The sequence below is a fragment of the Eupeodes corollae genome, chromosome 3 (assembly GCF_945859685.1).
Source record: "Eupeodes corollae chromosome 3, idEupCoro1.1, whole genome shotgun sequence".
In the NCBI taxonomy this organism is placed as follows: Eukaryota; Metazoa; Arthropoda; class Insecta; order Diptera; family Syrphidae; genus Eupeodes; species Eupeodes corollae.
In genome coordinates this window covers 51,634,626-51,657,639 of record NC_079149.1, presented here as the reverse complement: position 1 = coordinate 51,657,639, position 23,014 = coordinate 51,634,626, and the positions used below count along the sequence as shown (strand labels likewise).

General features: G+C 35.4%; 1 protein-coding gene across 2 annotated transcripts in view; it reads right to left on the bottom strand.

Moving 5' to 3' along the window:
• LOC129952811 (DNA ligase 1) overlaps positions 1-23,014 on the bottom strand; it is a 38,137-nt gene that overhangs the window by 7,544 nt on the left and 7,579 nt on the right. For both annotated transcript variants that reach the window (XM_056065658.1, XM_056065657.1), the window contains exon 2: positions 1,657-1,928. In XM_056065658.1, coding sequence (XP_055921633.1) covers positions 1,657-1,873 — 217 coding nt within the window. In that variant the 5' untranslated portion in view covers positions 1,874-1,928. The remainder of the gene's footprint in view (positions 1-1,656; positions 1,929-23,014) is intronic.

The following is a 23,014-nucleotide window of genomic DNA, read 5'->3' as shown; positions in this document are numbered from 1 at the left end:
CTGGGTTTCTACGAACTGTTTTGACAGTTATTCTTATAATTTTAATAACCAAGCCTTGAACTTTTTAAAAATATAGCAACACTATAACTTCGTTCTAAACCGATTGCGTTTCCTTACCAGCCATTGAATTTGTTCAACTTCATGATGAGTCCACTCCGGGTCCTGATAGTCTTTCTGACATTTTCCTAAAACGCCTCTATCTAAAATGTTTCATTTCCTTTTACAACTCCAATTCACAAGAAGGTCCAAAAGGAAGATAAGCTAAGGACCCATTGCAAAGTTTTCTCATATTCCAAAAAAAATTGAAAGTACTCTTGATGAATGCCTCAGCTATACTTGGAAGTCTCTAACTACCGTTTTCTATCACCGTTTCTTAAAAAATAAATCTATAACCACAGAGTTCGTTTCATTCCATCTAAGAGCCTAAGAAAACGGGAATGAAGTTGATAATAATCTTAACTGCCTTGAGCACAGCGTTTTTCAAAATTTATAATAACATTATAGTCTTCAAACTCTCCTTCTTAGGTTTTCAACTTCTAACCTTGGAAAGCGTGAATCGCAGATCCGATTGTTTCAACTCTTTTCTAGTCTCTTCTGGTGTTCCCTCAAGGTAGTCATTTAGGACCTTTCTTCTTTATGCTTACAATAAATGACTTGGGTATGGTCACTAAACGTTAGTAAAAACCCCTTTACGCTGATGATACGAAATGTTGCAAAATAATATCAACTCATGAAGACTTATATCTCTCGATAATTTCTCAACCTGGTTTACAAAACTTACTTCAAGTTTAACATTACAAATGTCAGACAATGAATTTTTTGCGTAAACGCATTAAAAGTTCCCACTCATAACCATTTTTATACATATAGGAGAATCCCGGGACCGTGAACTGAAATTTCTACTTCATATAATTGATGAAATTTCTTCGTTTTGCACTTCAATACCTTCATTGGGAAAATCCTTTGATCTTGCACCCCTATCGTGATCGCCTGTGAATGTAAAACCTCAACTCATCTCAAGAACGAAGTACGAACATTTCTGACATACTGTTCATACATCGGCTTTCCTGTGACTCAGTGGACTGCTCTATCTCTATAATTCGTTTTCTTTTAACACTAAACTGAAAAACCCTCGCCTCTTCTATTTAGCAACCCACCATGCCTTCTACGGCCTTAATGAACCTCTGTCCCGTATGCTTCGGTTGGTCAATTCGAAACAAAATTCGTTTGAGTTTAATATGAGCACCTATAACTTGGAACTCCTTTTGACCCTCTTCCACTCATAGTTATAAAATTAAATTTAAGTGGGTTTTTAAGTTATACTTGTAGTTTGTATTGTTTATACTTCCAGTCTTTGCTACCAAAATCTAGCGATATCTAGATTACATGCGAAACAGGATTTGTGTGGAGACACATGTTCACTATAATTATCTTAAATCTCTAAACTTATTCTTTTTAAAAGACCATCACTGCTTCAAAAATAAACTTTTTTTGTAATTAAATTTCGCCCTTTTCAAAAGGTCAAGCATTTATAACACAACATTCTAAACTCCGCCACTGACTGCTTTAGCCAAACACAAGACAAAAAACAAGAAAAAGAGGAAAACTGTTTTCTTTTTTCTTTTTATTAAAAAAAAATTCAATTTCTTAACTCACCATCGTCCCAGTAATCCTGCTCCTGAGCTACTCCTGCTGCTGCTCCTTGTGGGATGCCATAACGCATTGGAACATTGTAATTGTCCTTAAGTGCCAATTGTGCCTCTCGCCTGTGAAGTGCATCTACTGCTGCTTGAAGAGAAAATGGTGAATGCTGTGCTAATGAACCTTCAAGCCATACGTGAATGAGGAAGAGAAAAATCAATTTCCTCGCCATATCTTTACAATGATGTTGGGGTGTCCTGTCAACAGTCACTTTTCTAGATTGTATCCTAGACGAGGAAAGTTAGTATACAAATGGAAAATAAAAAAAAAGAAGAACAAAAATTAGAAAATGTATTCATGTCACGTATATGAAAAGAGTTTTTCTTTTTATGCAAACAAAAAAGAGGAAAATATCGGAAATCGTATCTCTTTTCATTTTCTTTTAATTTTGAAAAACAGTTTGGAATATTTGATACTTGTTGTTTGTGATGCTTTTAACTTGATTTGGGAGTTTTTAAACAGAATTGAAGGCTGAGATTAATTTTTAGTCAGTATTTTGCCTTTGATGATTTGTTTCCAATTAGAAGAGGGGTTTTCTATGTATACCTAAACAACACAAAAGAAACGCAATCATGAAATGCACGGTATTCGATGCTAACTTGCTAAGAAATTCGAGGAAAAATGTATTTTTTGTATCGTATATGATAGTAAAATACAATTAAAACCCAATCGAAGTACCAAATATGTTCTGCGAAACTTTTTACATTGATGGTCACTTGTCAAAGTTTATAATACAATTACATCGTAAAAACGAAAGGAATTACAATAACAATGGGAACTTTTCTTGGAAACTGCATTTTGTTTACTTTTCAAATATCAAAAGATGACAGCTTCAAACTCACAGCTGTTTAAATACAGAGCTATTGACAATGGACAGGTTCAGACAACATAATTCACTTCATTTGCTGTCAACTTTGAATACAAAATAAGACTAAAGCAGCTACATAGGTAATTTTTCAGATGTCAATAAAATCAAATTTGGAACTTTTCTTGATTATCTTTTCTTGAAGGAAGTACCACCAACATTATACTGTCTACAAAACAAAGCTTCTAACAGAAATTACAAGTCCATTATAAAATATGTTTTCTATTGTAAACAAAAAGTACTTATTCCTTTTTGAATATGACAACGAACCCTTTTACATAAAATTTTAAATATAATTTTTTATTAAATACATATATAAATCACAGAATTATTACGTTCAGCTTCCAATTAGATGAAAGAACATGATAAGTTGATATTTTGACATGACTTGATTGTAAGGGAGATTTCTCTTGGCTTACTTTGCAGTCAACTTAACAATAGAGTTGCCTCAATTTTTCAACAGCTGAAATATGAGATATTAGAAATTTGGCTTACTTTCAAGTCCTTTGTGTTGTCTCAACCTATCCAATGAGAACTGTTATTAGAAAACTCTAAAAAACACGAAAAATGATGTTACTAATCTCAATTTAAAAAATATTTTTCACAATGGAAAGTTAGATTTAGAAATAAAATAGCTTTAAGATTTAATAAAATAAACAAAGTTTTAAAATTAAAAAAAAACTAAAAAAAAATCCAAATAACTTCTTTTAGGAAGTTATTGCAAATGGTTCTATGTATCGAATAAAAAATGTTTAAAACTCTTCGGCAGGCATTTCAAGGTCCTTAAATAATAAAAAAAGTATCCAATCTAAGCCAGCTCGAATACTTTTCAAACAAAAAATGATAAACTACAGAGAATGTCGTCCTTGATACGAGGTAACATTTTGTGAAAAAATTCAATGGCAATTTTTTTTAGCAAAGAAGCGTTTAAAAAATTGCAATATTGAGTTCAACTTGTTTCATTTTTTTTAAAGAAAATTTCAACTGACAAAGTTCTTTTACAAAAATATGAACATTCAACAAAACTACTAAATTGGTTTAACTTCTCGAATATATCCTGAAAAAACGGCTTAAACAATTTCAATTTCCGATTGCATTTGTTTTAACTGACGTCACTTAAATGACAATTTGGCTTATCATTAACAAGTTTAGAAAATGACATCAATGGGAAATTATCAATGTGGGTTGTATCACACTTGTTCTAATAAAGATGAGTCGAAGAATTATATTTAAAGGTTACAGATACACCCGAATAGTGAACACCATAACCTCCAAAAATGTTCAAAGCTTGTATCTCTCTTAGCTTCATACCTTTAGTTTACCTAAAACGCATTGTGAGCATTAGGAAAAATGAGAGGGGCTAGAGATGTGATTTTGATTGTCTGAACATGGACATAGCATTGTAAGGCATTCCACATTTGCGTAGCTTGGCTAAAGATTGAATTTCTGTATTTTACAGTATACAAGATAAGCTGATGAGAGATCCTAGAATTTAATCTAAATTCTCAAGAAATAAAATGCTTTACTGGATCTCACGAACTTGCTCATGTATCCAAGGAGTCTGTTTAAAAATATTCGTTGTTTTTTTTAAATTTTAAAATATACATGTAAGAAAGTTTGTTTTCGAAAATTTAAATGTCATTTAATGATTTCTCAAAAAACCGTAACTTTAAAAAACTTTTATTTCATAACCTTTGGAGCGATTTTTTAAATATTTTTGTTTTAAATCAAAAAAGTAAATTCTGACATTTTCGGAAATCGGTTGATTAATTCTTAATAACGGTTGTATGTAGGGAACTCTGTAGCAAATTAGTTTTCTTTTATTAAAAGAATCCAAATTAAGAAAACTAAATTTAGAAAAAGTTTTAAAAATATCTATCGGTTAATTTTTGAGAAAAGGCGAATTTTCGATTTTTGACCAACAAATATTTATGAGGACTACTTTTATTTATAGTCTAACAAAAACTAAAAAAATCCTAAGGCGAATTAGCTGAAAATTAAATTTTCAAATGTGAAGTCAATCAACCTAATGGTGTGGGCTGTAGGGGCAGGGACAGATTAAAAAATACACATTTTCAACATTTTTTTTCGAATTTATAACGAACTGAATTTTTGTGTTGTAAATTACAATTTTTGAGATTTTCAAGTGATCTGAATTCTATTAGATTAAGTTGGTGCAACAAAAGAAAATTATTTAAACACAGTAGTATTTTTACTTAAAGGAAATAAACCTTAGCATTCCGAGTAAAATAATACTGTTTTTAAAAACTGACACATTCAAAAACTAAGCTTCGAAACCACAGTTTTTCTCTAACGATATTTTTGGAAACTCCCTCAATTGGCTGTTTCAAGATAATGCAACTAATAAAATTTAAAATATTGAAATATATATATGTACATATTTCTTAACTCTTTATTGAAAAGCAGACACCAAAAAAAATAGGAATTATAAAATCTGACAGCTACTTTAATTTCAGCTATAGTGGTTTCGAGAAGTATTCGAAATTATGAAATCAATCAAAATGTAGAACCATGATAACAATTTTACTTGATTTTCCATTTTAATTTAGATTTCATTTCAATTTATTTTCATTAACATTCTGTACTATTTTTTGTAGGTTTTAATGTTAATATTTTGCAGGATTTTCATACAATTGCTGAATTTCGTTTTCGAAGTTTTAGGTTTTTATTTTTTGTAAAAAAAAACTTTAAATTCAAACGTTATTATTTGTTGCACACAATTATTTTATTCTTTGTTTGTAAAATATTCAAGGTGACAATTATTGTTTTCAGTTTTTTTTTGATTTATAAAAAAACCATTAGTTGAATTTTTATCAAAATTTTATTAGTTTGGTATCACGTCACAATATAAAATTTAATTTAAGTCACTTGCTAAACTAGTTCGTGAGATATTTTAGGTTAACCAATATTTTCAACTTTTTTTAAATTGCTATGATTAAAAAAAACACCAATTTAATTTGTTTGAAAAGTACTTTCTGCATCTTTTTTGCACTATAATCTGCATACAAAATATATTTGAAGTCAATATCTCTACTAGTTCTTGAGATATGGATGACGAAAAGAGCTTTCCGAAGGCACGGATTCCTTGAAACGTCGAGAAATGTCATAATTTTTAATTCGTAATTTCGGGCCGATTACAGTAACTTCCCATAGAAAGTTAAAATTTGTATAAGGCTTTGTTTTTCTTTTTTTGTCATAAATTACAGGCACACAAGAGGTTACAAATACCCCTAATGTTTCTTAAGTTAAAACACAGTGCGAGTTTTAGAAAAATAGTTAGATATGGGTGCATATTGGTCTAAAAGTTTTGAATATCAAAATGAAAGGGACAAACAGAGTTGAGTAAAGCATTCTAAATTATCGATGTGATAGCTGTCCAAATCTATAATCCCTATTTTAATTGAAACAATACGTAAAACGGCATAAAAGTACTATTTGGCTATTAAGGTGTTTAAACGACGTGTATCACATTACGTTTTTTAAATATAGGCATTTTTTAATTTCAAAACCATGGAAAAAAATGTATGTTAGATTTCAAGTAAAGACAAACAAAATTCTATCAAAAAGAATTGTTTGGTAAGATAAAATCAAATCTCAGTTTTGTAATTCAGCGTAGTTAACCATTTATTTATAATTTTTTGAATCTAAGAACAAATTCTTGCCCATATCTTTATATATTTTTTTTAAAACCCTTAATTTTTGTTTTTGAAGTTATTGATCCAAAATAATGTAACTTCCTCATAAATTATTATCTTAAAGGCATATTGTAGAAATTAATCATTGAAAGATAACAAGGGGAGCTTTCATGTTTAAAGCCATTTCCACAATATATATAATTATTCTTCTTATTATATGCATAATTGCATACATATGTATATTATTGTCTACGTATTCAATTTATAATTACATATTAATAAATTATTATATTTGTACTTGTTTTTTTAAGTACTTTGTTAAATACAACTTACAAAATTTAATTATTCCCATAAACCAACATTAATTAAAGTCCTTTACATACTTTATCCATTTATTTTAACTTTCACTTTGTTTTATTCGAGAAAAGCTTTTTTTTGTCAGGATTAAATTGTTCCAGGAAAAAAATAATACTTTTTAAGTACCTTATGTTTACCTACAAACATATTTCATTCGAAAGAATAAAACAACAAATATTGAACTGAGATAAAACAAAAATTAATTAGAGATGATTGAATTTTCAAAAGGAATTCTATGTATTTATACATAAACAATATACAATACATACATATACGTATGTATATGTATAATCTAAAATTGGGTATTGTGCATTTCGATGATGGAGTCCTTCGGAATTTTTCTTAAATATTTAATTTTATTCCTAGGGAAATATTTGTGTTTTGAACGAAGAAGGTGGTATAGGTAGATATAATACTGCTTATTTTTTGCGATTGAAAATATTTCGATTGTGTGTTTTGAACAATTTGGAATTTTAAAGAAATTCATAAAACTTTTATGGCACATCCTGATCCTTACTACATGTATTGGATTATTTATTTGTTTCATTTTAAGGAAGTTCATTATTTTGTTAAAGAGCTGCAAAAAAAAGGTATTCATAGGAATGGATTTTAATAGTTTCGAGTAAAATTCGACTAAAAATTTATTTAAACAAAATTTTAAATAATGTTACACAATTTTGTTACACAAAATGTTTTCATAAAATCTTAGAATTTCCAATTAATGGTTTAATTTTGATAATACATAGAAACGAAGATTTTTTACGAGAAGTCATTGGATTTTTAATTCATTGTAAAGTAAAAGGTATGGATTTAAAATGAAAAGCAATATCAAGTAAATGGTAGCCACGGCTACAGTTGCAGTCCTTTTCATTGAATTGTAAATAACTTATACGCACATTTGCGTGTTTTGTCATCGATAACGTCACGCATACCATATCGAAGGGTTTGAATCAGGTTTGCACCATTGGCGTAGACTTTATTTTTACATGCGACATAATGGAAGTATATGGCAATATTGCATTCGTAAACATTCCGTACTCGAGATTTAAATCACACGTGAAACCTCGATGGTGGAGAAGTAAAAAAAAATGGGTCTCCTATTCCGTCTGTCTGTTCTTGCCCCTGGCTATCACCCAAATCCTTAGATCGATTGAGCCAAACTTTGGAATTAAGGTTTTAAGCAGATTGTCACAACATACAAACAAACGAACCGGTAGATTTGTATTAAATTAATTGCTAATTTGTTTTTCTTAAATTGGCTTCTTTCATAAATGCAAATAAACAAAAGCATAAGCTCTTATTTTATCTTCATAATATCAAACTTCAATATCTCAAAAATAGGTCCCTATTTTTTAACGAAAATTGAATATAAAACGTACATACAAAATGAAATAAAAAAAAACGGCTCTAACGATTATTGCAAAAAAAATCAAATAATAAATCAAGGTTTTTAAATTTTATTAAAATGCACTAAAAATTTTAACAGTCTTTGGATCGGGAGCAAGTTCGGGCAACCCAGTCGTGTAATTTTTTTTACTTATAAAGAAAATAGTATAAAGGTGCTAAATTAGAAGAATTCGTTATCAAATTGTGATTATGTCTTCGAGAAATAACACGCTCAGGAAACTTTCCATGCAAAATTGCAATTGTTTTATTATTTCGTTGCTTGTGTATCAATTAGAGAAGAAACGAAATTTTTCTGAATTCTTAAAGCCCTAAGACCTAAAGTCTTTATTCAAAATGCAGTGTATTGCCATTTGTGGAATGCATAACTCCAAAGATCGATGAGGAATTACACAGCTGTTGTTAAGTCAATTCTTTGCATCAAAACTTTTCCTAACAGCTAAAATTTGTTTACGATTTTCACGCCACCTATAATGTTCTCCACTATGAACTAAAATTGCTTTTTAAGACAACAAAAGGTTGATCGTTTTTGTATTGATTTTTAATAATATCAAGACGCTTTAAGTTTTGTCGTCCCATTTTAGTAATGACGTAGTGTTAACTTACAAAAATGTTAAAAGATGACAGCTTTCCATAAAGCGGAATATTTATAATAAAATCTACTATTTACTTTAATTAATTGAAAAAAATGAACCATAAATGGGGGTTTCCAGTATAGATTTTCTTTCCACCAAACACTAAAAAATTGTAAGTAAACAACATATTTATGATGACATCCTATTGTCAAAGCTTACTTTTTAATTTGTTTGATAAAAAAAAGTCCAAGAGTTGAAAGGGAATTTTTAATAGTCTTTAAAACAAACTAAGAAAGCGTATGGGAATTAAAATATATGACAGCGTTCTACGAGTGTGATATTATCTAAATTCTTGATATCACAATTTTAAATCAAAACAAAGATAACAAAATCGTAGATTTTTTATACAAATTAATTTTATTTCTTCCATTATAATTTATTATTTTTAAACAAATTATTATTATTATACATTGTAATAATTTAATAGTAAATTATAAATATAATAATAAATAATAATAATACAAAATTTAATTTTCTACGGAGGACGTTTTTTCACCTGGCAACACTGTCTTTACTTTCTGTTCTTTCCATTCTACTCTTTTATTTTTGAATGAAAAAAAAAAAGATGAAACTTTGAACTTTCAAGCAACAATTAAGTTTAGAAAGTCAAATTAAATGTCATATATTAATACATTTTTTTTTCGGAAACAGAATGTCTGAGGCAACATAATTGCTGTTAGAAATATTTTGAGGAAACAGTGGAAATTATCATTCTAAAAGCTTTTTTTAATTCACCAAGGACATCAGACATAATTAAAGTAGGCGATTAAATTGAGAATGAATCTCAAGAGATACAAAATTTAATCTAATTTCTTAATCATATCATTTATTTGAGATTTTCTTTTTTTTATCATTGAAAAAAATAATGAAGAACAAATTATGTTTCCATGGTTGATATTAAGATTGGTAAATATTTTTTTCCGAGTACCCCACACGTCATTTTTCTTTTCCTACGTAAAAATAGTTTATTTGAATTGTTTCTTAATAAAGCATTACAAGTTGTATGGGGTAGTTTTTATGTCTTCCTTTGGGTTGATAAATCCAAATTTGTAGGTTGATAAAAGAAATTTAATGACGTAATATCATAAAGTTAAAGGTATCATGTTCACAACTATGTACCTATATTGCGTCACGAAGTTTCATTAAGAAAGAATATGCCCCAATTTTTTAAGGACTTTGCATAGTGTTTATTCACATGTATAAACGAGCTGGGTATCAAATTATTTTCAAAATCGGTTTTGGGGATTTCGATTTTGTATTACCCGAAAATATCTGGCTATGCATATCTACTAATATTAATCATTTTAAACAAATATTTAAGCAGACCATTTAAACCAAAATAATTAAAAATAATAAAATATTCTTTTTTCTAAATAAATTTAATTTTTTGTTAACATAATTTTTGTATTCATTTAATTGACTAAGTGCATGAATAAAAAAAAATATTTTGTAATATATTTTTGTATGTATAAAAAGACATGTCTAACTCCTGGAAAGTTTTTTTTTAAATTTCTAATAATATATAAGTTGAATGTTTGCCATTTTCGATAATAGATCGCGTAGTAATCGAACAACATGTAAAAATGATTAGAACTAAATAGAAAAGTGGTGAATAAAAAGTGTATCACGCGATAATTATAGTCATAATCAGCCGACTATGCAAGCAATTGGTAAAATTGTCAGTTAATTTAAATAGAGTGAAAGCGTTACTGTGGTTGTAATGCACGCTCAGTCGAAAATATTAAGTACTGTTGCAAGCGTTGCTGATGATCCGATATCGATTTCCCAAGCTGTGTTAAAATGACCCTAAGACGTTGATGATCCTTTTCTAAAGATACTCAATTAAATAAGCATTTTAGACTATCCTTTAAATTTTGTTGACTACCCCATGTTAAAAAAAAAAATTTCCAAAAAATTTAAGAAAACAAATTTTCTTTGTTTTATTTTGATGGAAATAGTTTTCTCAAAGTTCTATTCCAAATTTTTTTGATGAGTAAGAGCAATTTAAAGAAATGATAATTAAAAAAATTTAATGGCGATGAAAAGTGATTATTTAGAAAGATGGCAAAATTAAAAAAAATAAAAACAAAAAGAGGTTGAAATACGAACCACATTGAAGCATAATTTTTTAAAAGTTGTTTTTTGTTATACGAAAATACCGACTGAATTTTTTTTAAGAACATAATTAAACGATTTTTCTTAAAACTTTAAATTGCTGTCATGCCATAGGTTTTGGGTTCGATACCTGCATATGCCACCTACATTTTTAACTTCCCATAGGAAGTTATTGTAATGGGTCCGATTTGTCAAATTGAAAATTTTGACATTTCTCGACGTTTCAAGGTCCCTAGAGTCGAAATAAAAGATTTTTAGAAAGATGTCTGTGCGTGCGTGTGTACGTTCGTTCGTACGTCCGTATGTCCGTACGTCCGTACGTCCGTATTTTCACGACGTTTTTTTCGTTGTCCATAGCTCAAGAACCAGAAGAGATATCAACTTCAAATAAATGTTGTTATAAAGATAATAAGGCAGAAAGATGCAGAAAGAGCTCTCAAGAAAACTGCGTCGGTGTTTTTTTTACCATAGCAGTTTGAAAAAAAGGTGAAAATTTTGGTTAACCCTAAATATCTTACGAACCAAAAATGCTAGAGACTTAAATTAAATTTTATATAATACATTGTTACACTTTTTATTCTCTTATTATTATTTATTAAATAAACAAAACCGACGACGGCTGCGTAGCGACGACGACGACGCACGCAACGATTCCAGCAACTCGCACTCAACCGGGTACGAATGCGACACAAAGAAGAGAGCAAAAAAAAAGTGCAACAATACAGCTCGTTGACGAAGCTGTACCCGCGACTGCTCAGCTGGGCTGGGTTCTTTTGTAAGAATTTATTTGTATTAATTATAACAATGTTGATTGATTCCTAAATTCAATCAAATTGCTATAACTTGGAAATATGTTATTGCAAGTACCTACAGTGGGGTACGTTGCAATAAAAATGGGCGCCAGGAATTTTTTTTAAAACCGAAAAAGAAAATTCCAAAACTCTTTGTGGTTAGTGAAGCGAATAAAAAAATAACAAACGTTTGACTTTAAAAATTTATTTCTTTGGGAAACCGTGGGATTGAAGATCCCTGGATTAAAACCCAAAATGTTTTCAAAATAAAAATGAAAATTACAAAAATTGAAATAATAAAAAAAAAGCAAATTAAAAAAAAGAAAATGGGGTTTTAACACCGGACGCGTTTATATACGTATATATATATATATCGACGAACCGAACAAATAAACAAAAGAAATGAACTACTTATCTTTTCCTTTGTCTCCTTTCCTATTTTCCTCTTTTTCCACACTCTTCACAACTCGATCCTCGAATCTTTAATTTTCCTTTTTAATTTCCTCGACCTTTAGATTTCCTATGCTTCTTCTCAATTTTTCTTTTCTTCTTGAAAATTCCTCGAACTTTTTCCTCTTCTTTTTCTTGTCGCTTGAAAGGCTCTTTCTAGAGTGCCTTCCAAGCTAATTTAAAAACTTATTCTTCCTCCCTCGACCATTCCAGACACACACACATTCATACAACACAAGCATCCGTTTTCGTGATTGTCGGTCACGGTATCGCGGCTTCCTGGAAGCTTTACGCTCATCAGGAAAGCCACCGTTGTTGACTCTCAGCGAAACTTTACTTCCACACACACAATCACGGTTTCAACAAGTTGTTGGATGAGTTTCCAAAACTTGCCGAAACATAATGGCGAGTTCAGACCCCTTCCCAACTATTCTTATTTCTCGAGAAAGTGTAAAGAAAAACAAAAATCGAGAAGAAGTCTAAACTAGGCATTTTCCTATTACTATTAATATCGCGCGAGGTTCGAGGTGTGAATTTCGTACCAAAAATTAAATTAATCGACTTTAAAAACGCGGCGTTAAAAACCCATTTTTTTACATAAACGGTTCTATATTAATTTCAGTTAATCTACGTTAAAATGATAATTGTTAAAATACAAATATGTTGTTGTTGTTGTTCAAGTAGGGTCCGCCTGACCGCATACTTCTTCGGCTCATCCGCCGGCATTTTCGACCTTGTCGAAAGAACTCGTTCCCGATCACCTGTTTTTGTTGCTTTTGCAAAATAAAGGCTAGGTACACCTGTGGTTGATGAGACCATGGTTGCCCTCAACTTTGCCGATATTTTGCAGCCACAACGGGAAAAAGAAAACAGCCAAAGGCTGGTTTTTGTTGCGGTAAAATTTACCGTAACAAATCCCACCCTTACCTCCCAAGAAATGTGTTTACTTTTCAAGAAAAGCAAACCATTTCTTAAGGCTCAGCCGGGGGTAGACAACAACAACAAAGGATAACCATCATTACATTTAAAAGAAAAAAAGAAAAGAAAATCATTAGTGTGGCATATTAATTAAACAAAAATGACAATGAAAAACCAAAAAAATTACTACTACAAAACATTAACAAACGGTTTTAAATCCTTAACATGCCACGTTCCTCGCTCTTTACCGCGATCATCTATTAAGAGATATGTCCAAGGTGACATTCTCTTGCTGACCTTGAAAGGTCCTACAAATTTGGTCGCCAACTTCGCCGCGAAATAATTTGCTGCATCGGACAGCGCGAAGTTCCTACGCCAAACGAGATCACCCGTGTGATATTGCGCGTCCCTCCTACGTAAATTATAAGTCTTAGCAGCCTTCTTTCCCGCTGCTTCCAACTTCCTAGCTATATCCTCTCTCAGTTTCCGAAACTGCCCATCAATTTTCGTTATATCTGGCTCCCTATCGCTATCCCTAATTCCTACATCATGGCCACTAGTTACCATGTTCCTACCGAAATTTGCGAAGTATGGCGACACACCTAAAACCTCATGTTGCGAAGTTCGGATTGCACAGGCCACTTTTGCCAGTTGCGAATCCCAACTCCGCTGGTTTTCCGAAACATACGCCCGGAGCGTAGTCTTGATAATCTGATTTATCCGTTCCGCCGGATTCGCTTGCGGATGATAATTCGCCGTAAACCTAAGTTGTGACCCGTACGCTTCGCTAAGCGTTTTCAGTTCCTTACCACGGAACTGGGGACCGTTGTCACAGACGATCCACTTAGGAATCCCGAAAAGAAGAAACACGTTTTCTTCCAACTCCCGACATACCGCTTTTGCCGTTGCGGACCGTAACGCGAACAACAAGGGGAATTTAGTAAAGTAGTCGACGACCGTCAAAATATAAACGAACCCTCGCGACGATTTTGGTAATGGACCCACCAAGTCCACACAAATCATTTCCCACGGTTGGGAATTTCCTACTCTTTCGGTCATTAGACCAGCTGGTTTTTCGTTCACCGGTTTCACGCTTTGACAAATTTTACAATTCCTAACATACCTCGTAATATCACTCCTCATTTTGGGCCAGTAATATTTGTCTGCTACCCTAGCAAAAGTTTTCTTAACCCCCATGTGTCCTGAAAGCGGAGCATCATGGCACTCGTTAAGAATTCTCGTCCTATCACTTTTCCCTAACACTAACTTCCACTCCTCACCACTATTATGAACGACTATATGGTTCAACCTGACATGTTTATAGAGCCGCCCATTCTCAACTCGCCAAGATGGGTATTCTAACGGGCTCTTTTCTACCTGTGATTTCATCTTAATCACCCAAGGGTCTGAATCCGCTTCAGAGACACCAGCTACTTCTGGAACTCCTCGCGACAACATATCAGGAACGACATGTTCTTTGCCCTTACGATGGATGATCTTAAAATCAAATTGTTGGAGCCGAATGGCCCAACGAGCTAATCTACCCTGCGGATCTTTAAGGTTGTTTAGCCAGACCAAAGAGTGGTGATCAGTTACGACTGTAAATCGAACACCTTCGAGATACGGCCGCAACTTTTCAATCGCCCAAAGGACCGCTAAACATTCCTTTTCGGTCGTAGAGTAGTTCCTTTCATTCCTATTCAATGACCGACTTAAATAACAAATGGCTTTTTCGCCATCCTCAAACTCCTGAGATAATACGGCCCCGATGCCATAGTCCGACGCATCTGTTTGTACAACAAACGGCCTTGAAAAATCCGGACATGTCAGAATCGGTGCTGTAACCAAACACTCTTTGGCTTTCCTAAAACTCTCCTCACATTCTTTTGTCCACTCAAATTTCTTACCTTTCTTTAAGAGATCGGTAAGAGGCCTAACCAAAATTGCAAAATTTGGTACGAACCTACGGTACCAAGAAATAGTCCCTACAAAACTCCTAATTTCCTTCACGTTTTTCGGTGCAGGAATCCTAATCATGCTTTCCACTTTTTCCGGGTCAACATGAAGCCCGTTCCTATCAACTACATACCCTAGAAATTTTAAAGAAGGCCTACAAAAATTACACTTTTCCCTACCTACTTTTAAACCTGCATCTCCTAACCTTTTAAAAACTTCTTTTAAAATTTCTAGGTGCCTATCAAAAGAATCGGTGACGATGATAATGTCATCCAAGTACACAAAGACGAACGGTTCTAAGTCAGGACCTAAAACGTCGTCAATAAACCTCTGCCAAGTTGCCGGGGAATTGTGCAAGCCGAAAGACATCCTGCTAAATTGATACAGGCCACGCCCTGGCACGGTAAAGGCTGTGCACTTGCGCGATTCTTTTTCCATTGGAATCTGCCAATAAGCAGATTTAATGTCTAAGGAAGACAAGTACTTCGCGTTTCGAAGCTTGTCTAAAATAGCTGAAATAAATGGTAGTGGATAAGCATCCCTATCAGTAACCTCATTCAATTTCCTATAGTCAACACAGAACCGATAACTGCCATCTTTTTTCTTAACCAGAAGAATCGGCGATGCCCAAGGACTCTTCGACTTCTCGATCACTCCAGCTTCCAACATCTCCTGGAGCTCCTGATCGATATGTTTCTGAATCGCTGGCGAAACAGGGTAATATCGTTGTTTTATCGGTTCCGCAGACGTCCTAATCTTGTGCTCAACTAAGTTGGTGCACCTTAACCCTTCGGTCATTGATTTAAAAAGTTCTTCTAATACTAATTCTAACTTCCTACTTTCAAAATCGTTCAAATCCGATGTTTCCCTAATCGCTACCATGTCTGTCATCGAAGCCAATCTCTCCTGGTTCGAAAAATTCCACACACCTGATCTCAAATCCGGGACTATGCCCGATAGTGCCCAAAAATCGGCACCCAAGATCAACTGGTGTGGAAGATTCGGAATGACCAGACATTCTATCAAAAAGGATTTGTTCTCAACCTCCACTGGTAGAGAAACAGATCCAGCTACACCTACACCTGCTCCATCTGCTAACGCTACTGACCCAACACTACTCTTTCCTAACCTAAGCCCTAACTCTCTAAAAATTTTCCACCCGTCACCACCCACAATGGTACGGGAGGCTCCTGAATCAAGAAGTCCTAAAAACTTGATTCCATAAACCCTAACTCCTAAATATGGTCTAGTGTCCCTACCATTTGCCGCTAACGTGAAACTCAGGTTAACTCCTACCCGCTGATCATCAGCAGACGACCTTCCTATTGACGACGGACTCCTTGTCCTGCTGACACAAGGGCCCGATTCCCATTTCCCGAACACCTACAGTCCCTTCTAAACACTCCTACAGCTCCACAACCGAAGCAACGTTTCTGAACGGTGCATCTCGAAGCTATATGTCCTTCCCTGTTACAATTGTGACACCTAACCGACTGCCTAAGTGGATTCTCGGAAACTGGAGCAACAGCCGCTACTCGGTGTTGTCCAGATGAACTAGGTTGGTAACCGCACTCCGGTTCCAACAAATTTTTCCTTCTAGAAGGTGGGGTAAAACTATCTACGTTCACCTTAAGGGTGTCCAGTTCCCTACCTAAGATAGCAAGTTCCTTAACCGTCTTTGGTTTGGCACTAGCTATCTGTACCTGATAGAAGGGATCTACATTTTTCCTTAAAATCGAAAGCATCCTTCCCTCTGACAAAGGTTCCGATAATCTTCGAAACAATGTCCTCATCGTGGTAAGATACGCGCCGAAAGTTTCATCCTTTCCCTGCGAACGCCGATTAATCTCCTCCAACAAGAGATCATCGTAATTCGCAGGAAGGAACTCCGCTTTGAGTTCCTTGACGAGTTCTTGCCAATCCACTAAATCTTCCCTAACCGACCTAAACCACATAAGTGCCCTACCAGCCAAAAGCTCCGAAGCGGATTTAAAAAGGTGGCTTTCAGGAACATCGTTAGCCAGACGAAGTTCCTCCACTCTTTCCAGGAATGAATTTACTGATGCTCCACCTGAGTCACCAGTAAATTTCACCCCCCACTTCCCTAAACGTTCGGTGCATTTCTGTTGAACGACCATTTGTTCAACAGAAGTGTCAACCCTATCGACCCTATTGCCTATTGGAACCCTAACTAATATATCACTGGCCGACGGATTACTGTCACCACCCCTTGGTTCAGTTAATGATCCTCCGGCCAGTCCTAACGCAGACCGTCCACTACAAGGAGTCTGACCAACTTGTACTCGAAGTTGGGTTTGAATCTTAAGTGGAGTCTTTTCTTTCTCCACTTCCTCTTCCCTATCGCTATTCTCACTATCACCAGTGAGATCTCCTAACAGACACAAAACCTTGTTCCGAAGTGAACTAACTTCATCTTCTTCATCTTCGGCCTCACAAGGTGTCCTAGCTAACCTGCCTATACACCACTCAATCTTTGTCACTATCTTAATGTACTCCGATGACTTTGGATTTTTCGGAGGTACTTTAAGAAGGACCCTAATCTCCTCAATCTTGGCTTCTATTGCCTCGACATCCTCTTCATAAGTGAAGGGGTAAACTAAACTGACTTCCATCGAGTTTCTCTTAACGAGTAACCTCGATGACCTCAATGCTTTCCGCATTTCCTCTACTGTCCCTACTTTCAAGCCTCTGACCTTCATCTCATAGGCCAATTCGTCCTGCGCTAACCTACCAATATTCATTTTAACTAAAACCGAAAAACTTTTAAAAAAAATTATTTAAAAAAAATATTTACAAAAAAAAAATATTTAAGAAAAAAAAATCTACTGAACTAAAGTTCTAATTCGTAAATTAATTTATTGTAATTAATTTAAAAATAAAACAAACGCAGACCGCGAACCAACACCTTGGGTCTGACCAACTTGTGTCTGAAGTTGGAAGTTTGCGTCGCATTCGTACTCGGTTGAGTGCGAGTTGCTTGAGTCGTTGCGTGCGTCGTCGTTCGTCGCTACGCAGCCGCCGTCATCAGTTTAGTTTGTTTCGGTATATCATGTTGTGATAATTTGTTTAGAATAGCTAATATTATATTAATTATAATTAATAAAAATAATAAGAAAAAAAAAGTGTAACAAATTGGCGCCCAACGTGGGGCCAAGTGGAAGAATTTCGTGGTAGATTTTGTATCGTTTTTTTTTTATATTGTTTAAAAAAAAAGAACATTTAATTCGTCTCGTTTTTGTTTTACAGGTGTTTTAAAGGAAAAGGTGTTTGAGTCGAATTGTTCTGGTTCCAGTGGAAAATTAGTGAAGTACGAAGTTTTTTTTTGATTTGTTTCTGTTGACTGAAATTTTCAACGAGGGAGTTTACAAATAAAAAAATCGCAAGTATTTTTTTTGTAATTTGTGTATAGTGTAAACTCGTAATTCTTTTACTGTGCATATTTACTGTGTGGTGCTAGTGTTATTTGTATCTTTTTCTTTTTTAATATTTATATTTAAATATTTGTTTGGTCGACATTTTGTCTTCCACAATTTTTGTTGTTTTCTCTCTTTTTTGGTTTAAGAGAGAGTTTTTATCGCTAGCTATTTGAGTGGCTTATTTATTTTCTTTTGAGTGATAGTTTTATATTTTTTTTGAGTGACAATTTAATATTTTTGAGTGATAGTTAATTTTTAAATTTTTCAAAAGAATTGAGTGTAGTAAGTTCGAGTTGGTGTGACCATCTCAATTTTTTTTAATTCACTTTAGAATTTGTTAGGAAATAATTTGTTTTGTTTTATTTTTAAATTAATTACAATAAATTAATTTACGAATTAGAACTTTAGTTCAGTAGATTTTTTTTTCTTATATATTTTTTTTTATAAATATTCTTTTTAAAAGTTTTTTTTCTTAGTCAAAATGAATATTGGTAGATTAGCGCAGGACGAATTGGCCTACGAGATGAAGGTCAGAGGCCTAAAAGTAGGGACAGTTGAGGAAATGCGGAAGGCATTGAGGTCGTCGAGGTTGCTCGTTAAGAGGAACTCGATGGAAGTCAGTCTAGTTTACCCCTTCACTTATGAAGAGGATGTCGAGGCAATAGAAGCCAAGGTTGAGGAGATTAGGGTCCTTCTTAAAGTACCTCCGAGGAATCCAAAGTCATCGGAGTACATTAAGATAGTGACAAAGATTGAGTGGTGTATAGGCAGGTTAGCTAGGACACCTTGTGAGGCCGAAGATGAAGAAGATGAAGTTAGTTCACTTCGGAACAAGGTTTTGTGTTTGTTAGGAGATCTCACTGGTGATAGTGAGAATAGCGATAGGGAAGAGGAAGTGGAGAAAGAAAAGACTCCACTTAGGATTCAAACCCAACTTCAGACACAAGTTGGTCAGACCCAAGGTGTTGGTTCGCGGTCTGCGTTAGGGCCTACTACAGTGACGTTGGCTGAGCCAAGAGTTGGTGTCAGTAGTCCTGCAGTAGGGAACATATCAATAGGCAATAGGGTCGATAGGGGTGACACTTCTGTTGAACAAAGGGTCGTTCAACAGAAATGCACCGAACGTTTAGGGAAGTGGGGGGTGAAGTTTACTGGTGACTCAGGTGGAGCATCAGTAAATTCATTCCTGGAAAGAGTGGAGGAACTTCGTCTGGCTAACGATGTTCCTGAAAGCCACCTTTTTAAATCCGCTTCGGAGCTTTTGGCTGGTAGGGCACTTATGTGGTTTAGGTCGGTTAGGGAAGATTTAGGGGATTGGCAGGAACTCGTCAAGGAACTCAAAGCGGAGTTCCTTCCTGCGAATTACGATGATCTCTTGTTGGAGGAGATTAATCGGCGTTCGCAGGGAAAGGAGGAAACTTTCGGCGCTTACCTTACCACTATGAGGACATTGTTTCGAAGATTATCGGAACCTTTGTCAGAGGGAAGGATGCTTTCAATATTAAGGAAAAATGTAGATCCCTTCTATCAGGTACAGATAGCTAGTGCCAAACCAAAGACGGTTAAGGAACTTGCTATCTTAGGTAGGGAACTGGACACCCTTAAGGTGAACGTAGATAGTTTTACCCCACCTTCTAGAAGGAAAAATTTGTTGGAACCGGAGTGCGGTTACCAACCTAGTTCGTCTGGACAACACCGAGTAGCGGCTGTTGCTCCAGTTTCCGAGAATCCACTTAGGCAGTCGGTTAGGTGTCACAATTGTAATAGGGAAGGACATATAGCTTCGCGATGCACCCTTCAAAAACGTTGCTTCGGTTGTGGAGCTGTGGGAGTAAATCGTAGGGACTGTAGTTGTTCGGAAAATGGGAATCGGGCCCTTGTGTCAGCAGGACAAGGAGTCCGTCGGCGTTAAGGAGGTCGTCTGCTGACGATCAGCGGGTAGAAGTTAATCTGAGTTTCACGTTAGCGGCAAATGGTAGGGACACTAGACCATATTTAGGAGTTAGGGTTTATGGAATCAAGTTTTTAGGACTTCTTGATTCAGGAGCCTCTCGTACCATTGTAGGTGGTGACGGGTGGAAAATTTTTAAAGAGTTAGGGCTAAGGTTAGGAAAGAGTAGTGTTGGGTCAGTAGCGTTAGCAGATGGAACAGGTGTAGGTGTAGCTGGATCTGTTTCTCTACCAGTGGAGGTTGAGAACAAATCCTTTTTGATAGAATGTCTGGTCATTCCAAATCTTCCACACCAGTTGATCTTGGGTGCCGATTTCTGGGCACTATCGGGCATAGTCCCGGATTTGAGATCAGGTGTGTGGAATTTTTCGAACCAAGAGAGATTGGCTTCGATGACAGACATGGTAGCGATTAGGGAAAAATCGGATTTGAACGATTTTGAAAATAGGAAGCTAGAATTAGTGTTAGAAGAACTTTTTAAATCAATGACCGAAGGGTTAGGGTGTACCAACTTAGTTGAGCACAAGATTAGGACGTCTGCGGAACCGATAAAACAACGATATTACCCTGTTTCGCCAGCGATTCAGAAACATATCGATCAGGAGCTCCAGGAGATGTTGGAGGCTGGAGTGATCGAGAAGTCGAAGAGTCCTTGGGCATCGCCGATTCTTCTGGTTAAGAAGAAAGATGGCAGTTATCGGTTCTGTGTTGACTATAGGAAATTGAATGAGGTTACAGATAGGGATGCTTATCCACTACCATTTATTTCAGCGATTTTAGACAAGCTTCGAAACGCGAAGTACTTGTCTTCTTTAGACATTAAATCTGCTTATTGGCAGATTCCAATGGAAAAAGAATCGCGAAAGTACACAGCCTTTACCGTGCCAGGGCGTGGCCTGTATCAATTTTGCAGGATGCCTTTCGGTTTGCACAATTCCCCGGCAACTTGGCAAAGGTTTATTGACGACGTTTTAGGTCCTGACTTAGAACCGTTCGTCTTTGTGTACTTGGATGACATTATCATCGTCACCGATTCTTTCGATAGGCACCTAGAAATTTTAAAAGAAGTTTTTAAAAGGTTAGGAGAAGCAGGTTTAAAAGTAGGTAGGGAAAAGTGTAATTTTTGTAGGCCTTCTTTAAAATTTCTAGGTTATGTAGTTGATAGAAACGGGCTTCATGTTGACCCGGAAAAAGTGGAAAGCATGATTAGGATTCCGCCACCGAAAAACGTGAAGGAAATTAGGAGTTTTGTAGGGACTATTTCTTGGTACCGTAGGTTCGTACCAAATTTTGCAATTTTGGTTAGGCCTCTTACTGATCTCTTAAAGAAAGGTAAGAAATTTGAGTGGACACAAGAATGTGAGGAGAGTTTTAGGAAAGCCAAAGAGTGTTTGGTTACGGCACCGATTCTGACATGTCCGGATTTTTCAAGGCCGTTTGTTGTACAAACAGATGCGTCGGACTATGGCATCGGGGCCGTATTATCTCAGGAGTTTGAGGATGGCGAAAAAGCCATTTGTTATTTAAGTCGGTCATTGAATAGGAATGAAAGGAACTACTCTACGACCGAAAAGGAATGTTTAGCGGTCCTTTGGGCGATTGAAAAGTTGCGGCCGTATCTCGAAGGTGTTCGATTTACAGTCGTAACTGATCACCACTCTTTGGTCTGGCTAAACAACCTTAAAGATCCGCAGGGTAGATTAGCTCGTTGGGCCATTCGGCTCCAACAATTTGATTTTAAGATCATCCATCGTAAGGGCAAAGAACATGTCGTTCCTGATATGTTGTCGCGAGGAGTTCCAGAAGTAGCTGGTGTCTCTGAAGCGGATTCAGACCCTTGGGTGATTAAGATGAAATCACAGGTAGAAAAGAGCCCGTTAGAATACCCATCTTGGCGAGTTGAGAATGGGCGGCTCTATAAACATGTCAGGTTGAACCATATAGTCGTTCATAATAGTGGTGAGGAGTGGAAGTTAGTGTTAGGGAAAAGTGATAGGACGAGAATTCTTAACGAGTGCCATGATGCTCCGCTTTCAGGACACATGGGGGTTAAGAAAACTTTTGCTAGGGTAGCAGACAAATATTACTGGCCCAAAATGAGGAGTGATATTACGAGGTATGTTAGGAATTGTAAAATTTGTCAAAGCGTGAAACCGGTGAACGAAAAACCAGCTGGTCTAGAGTAGGAAATTCCCAACCGTGGGAAATGATTTGTGTGGACTTGGTGGGTCCATTACCAAAATCGTCGCGAGGGTTCGTTTATATTTTGACGGTCGTCGACTACTTTACTAAATTCCCCTTGTTGTTCGCGTTACGGTCCGCAACGGCAAAAGCGGTATGTCGGGAGTTGGAAGAAAACGTGTTTCTTCTTTTCGGGATTCCTAAGTGGATCGTCTGTGACAACGGTCCCCAGTTCCGTGGTAAGGAACTGAAAACGCTTAGCGAAGCGTACGGGTCACAACTTAGGTTTACGGCGAATTATCATCCGCAAGCGAATCCGGCGGAACGGATAAATCAGATTATCAAGACTACGCTCCGGGCGTATGTTTCGGAAAACCAGCGGAGTTGGGATTCGCAACTGGCAAAAGTGGCCTGTGCAATCCGAACTTCGCAACATGAGGTTTTAGGTGTGTCGCCATACTTCGCAAATTTCGGTAGGAACATGGTAACTAGTGGCCATGATGTAGGAATTAGGGATAGCGATAGGGACCCAGATAAAACGGAAATTGATAGGCAGTTTCGGAAACTGAGAGAGGATATAAGTAGGAAGTTGGAAGC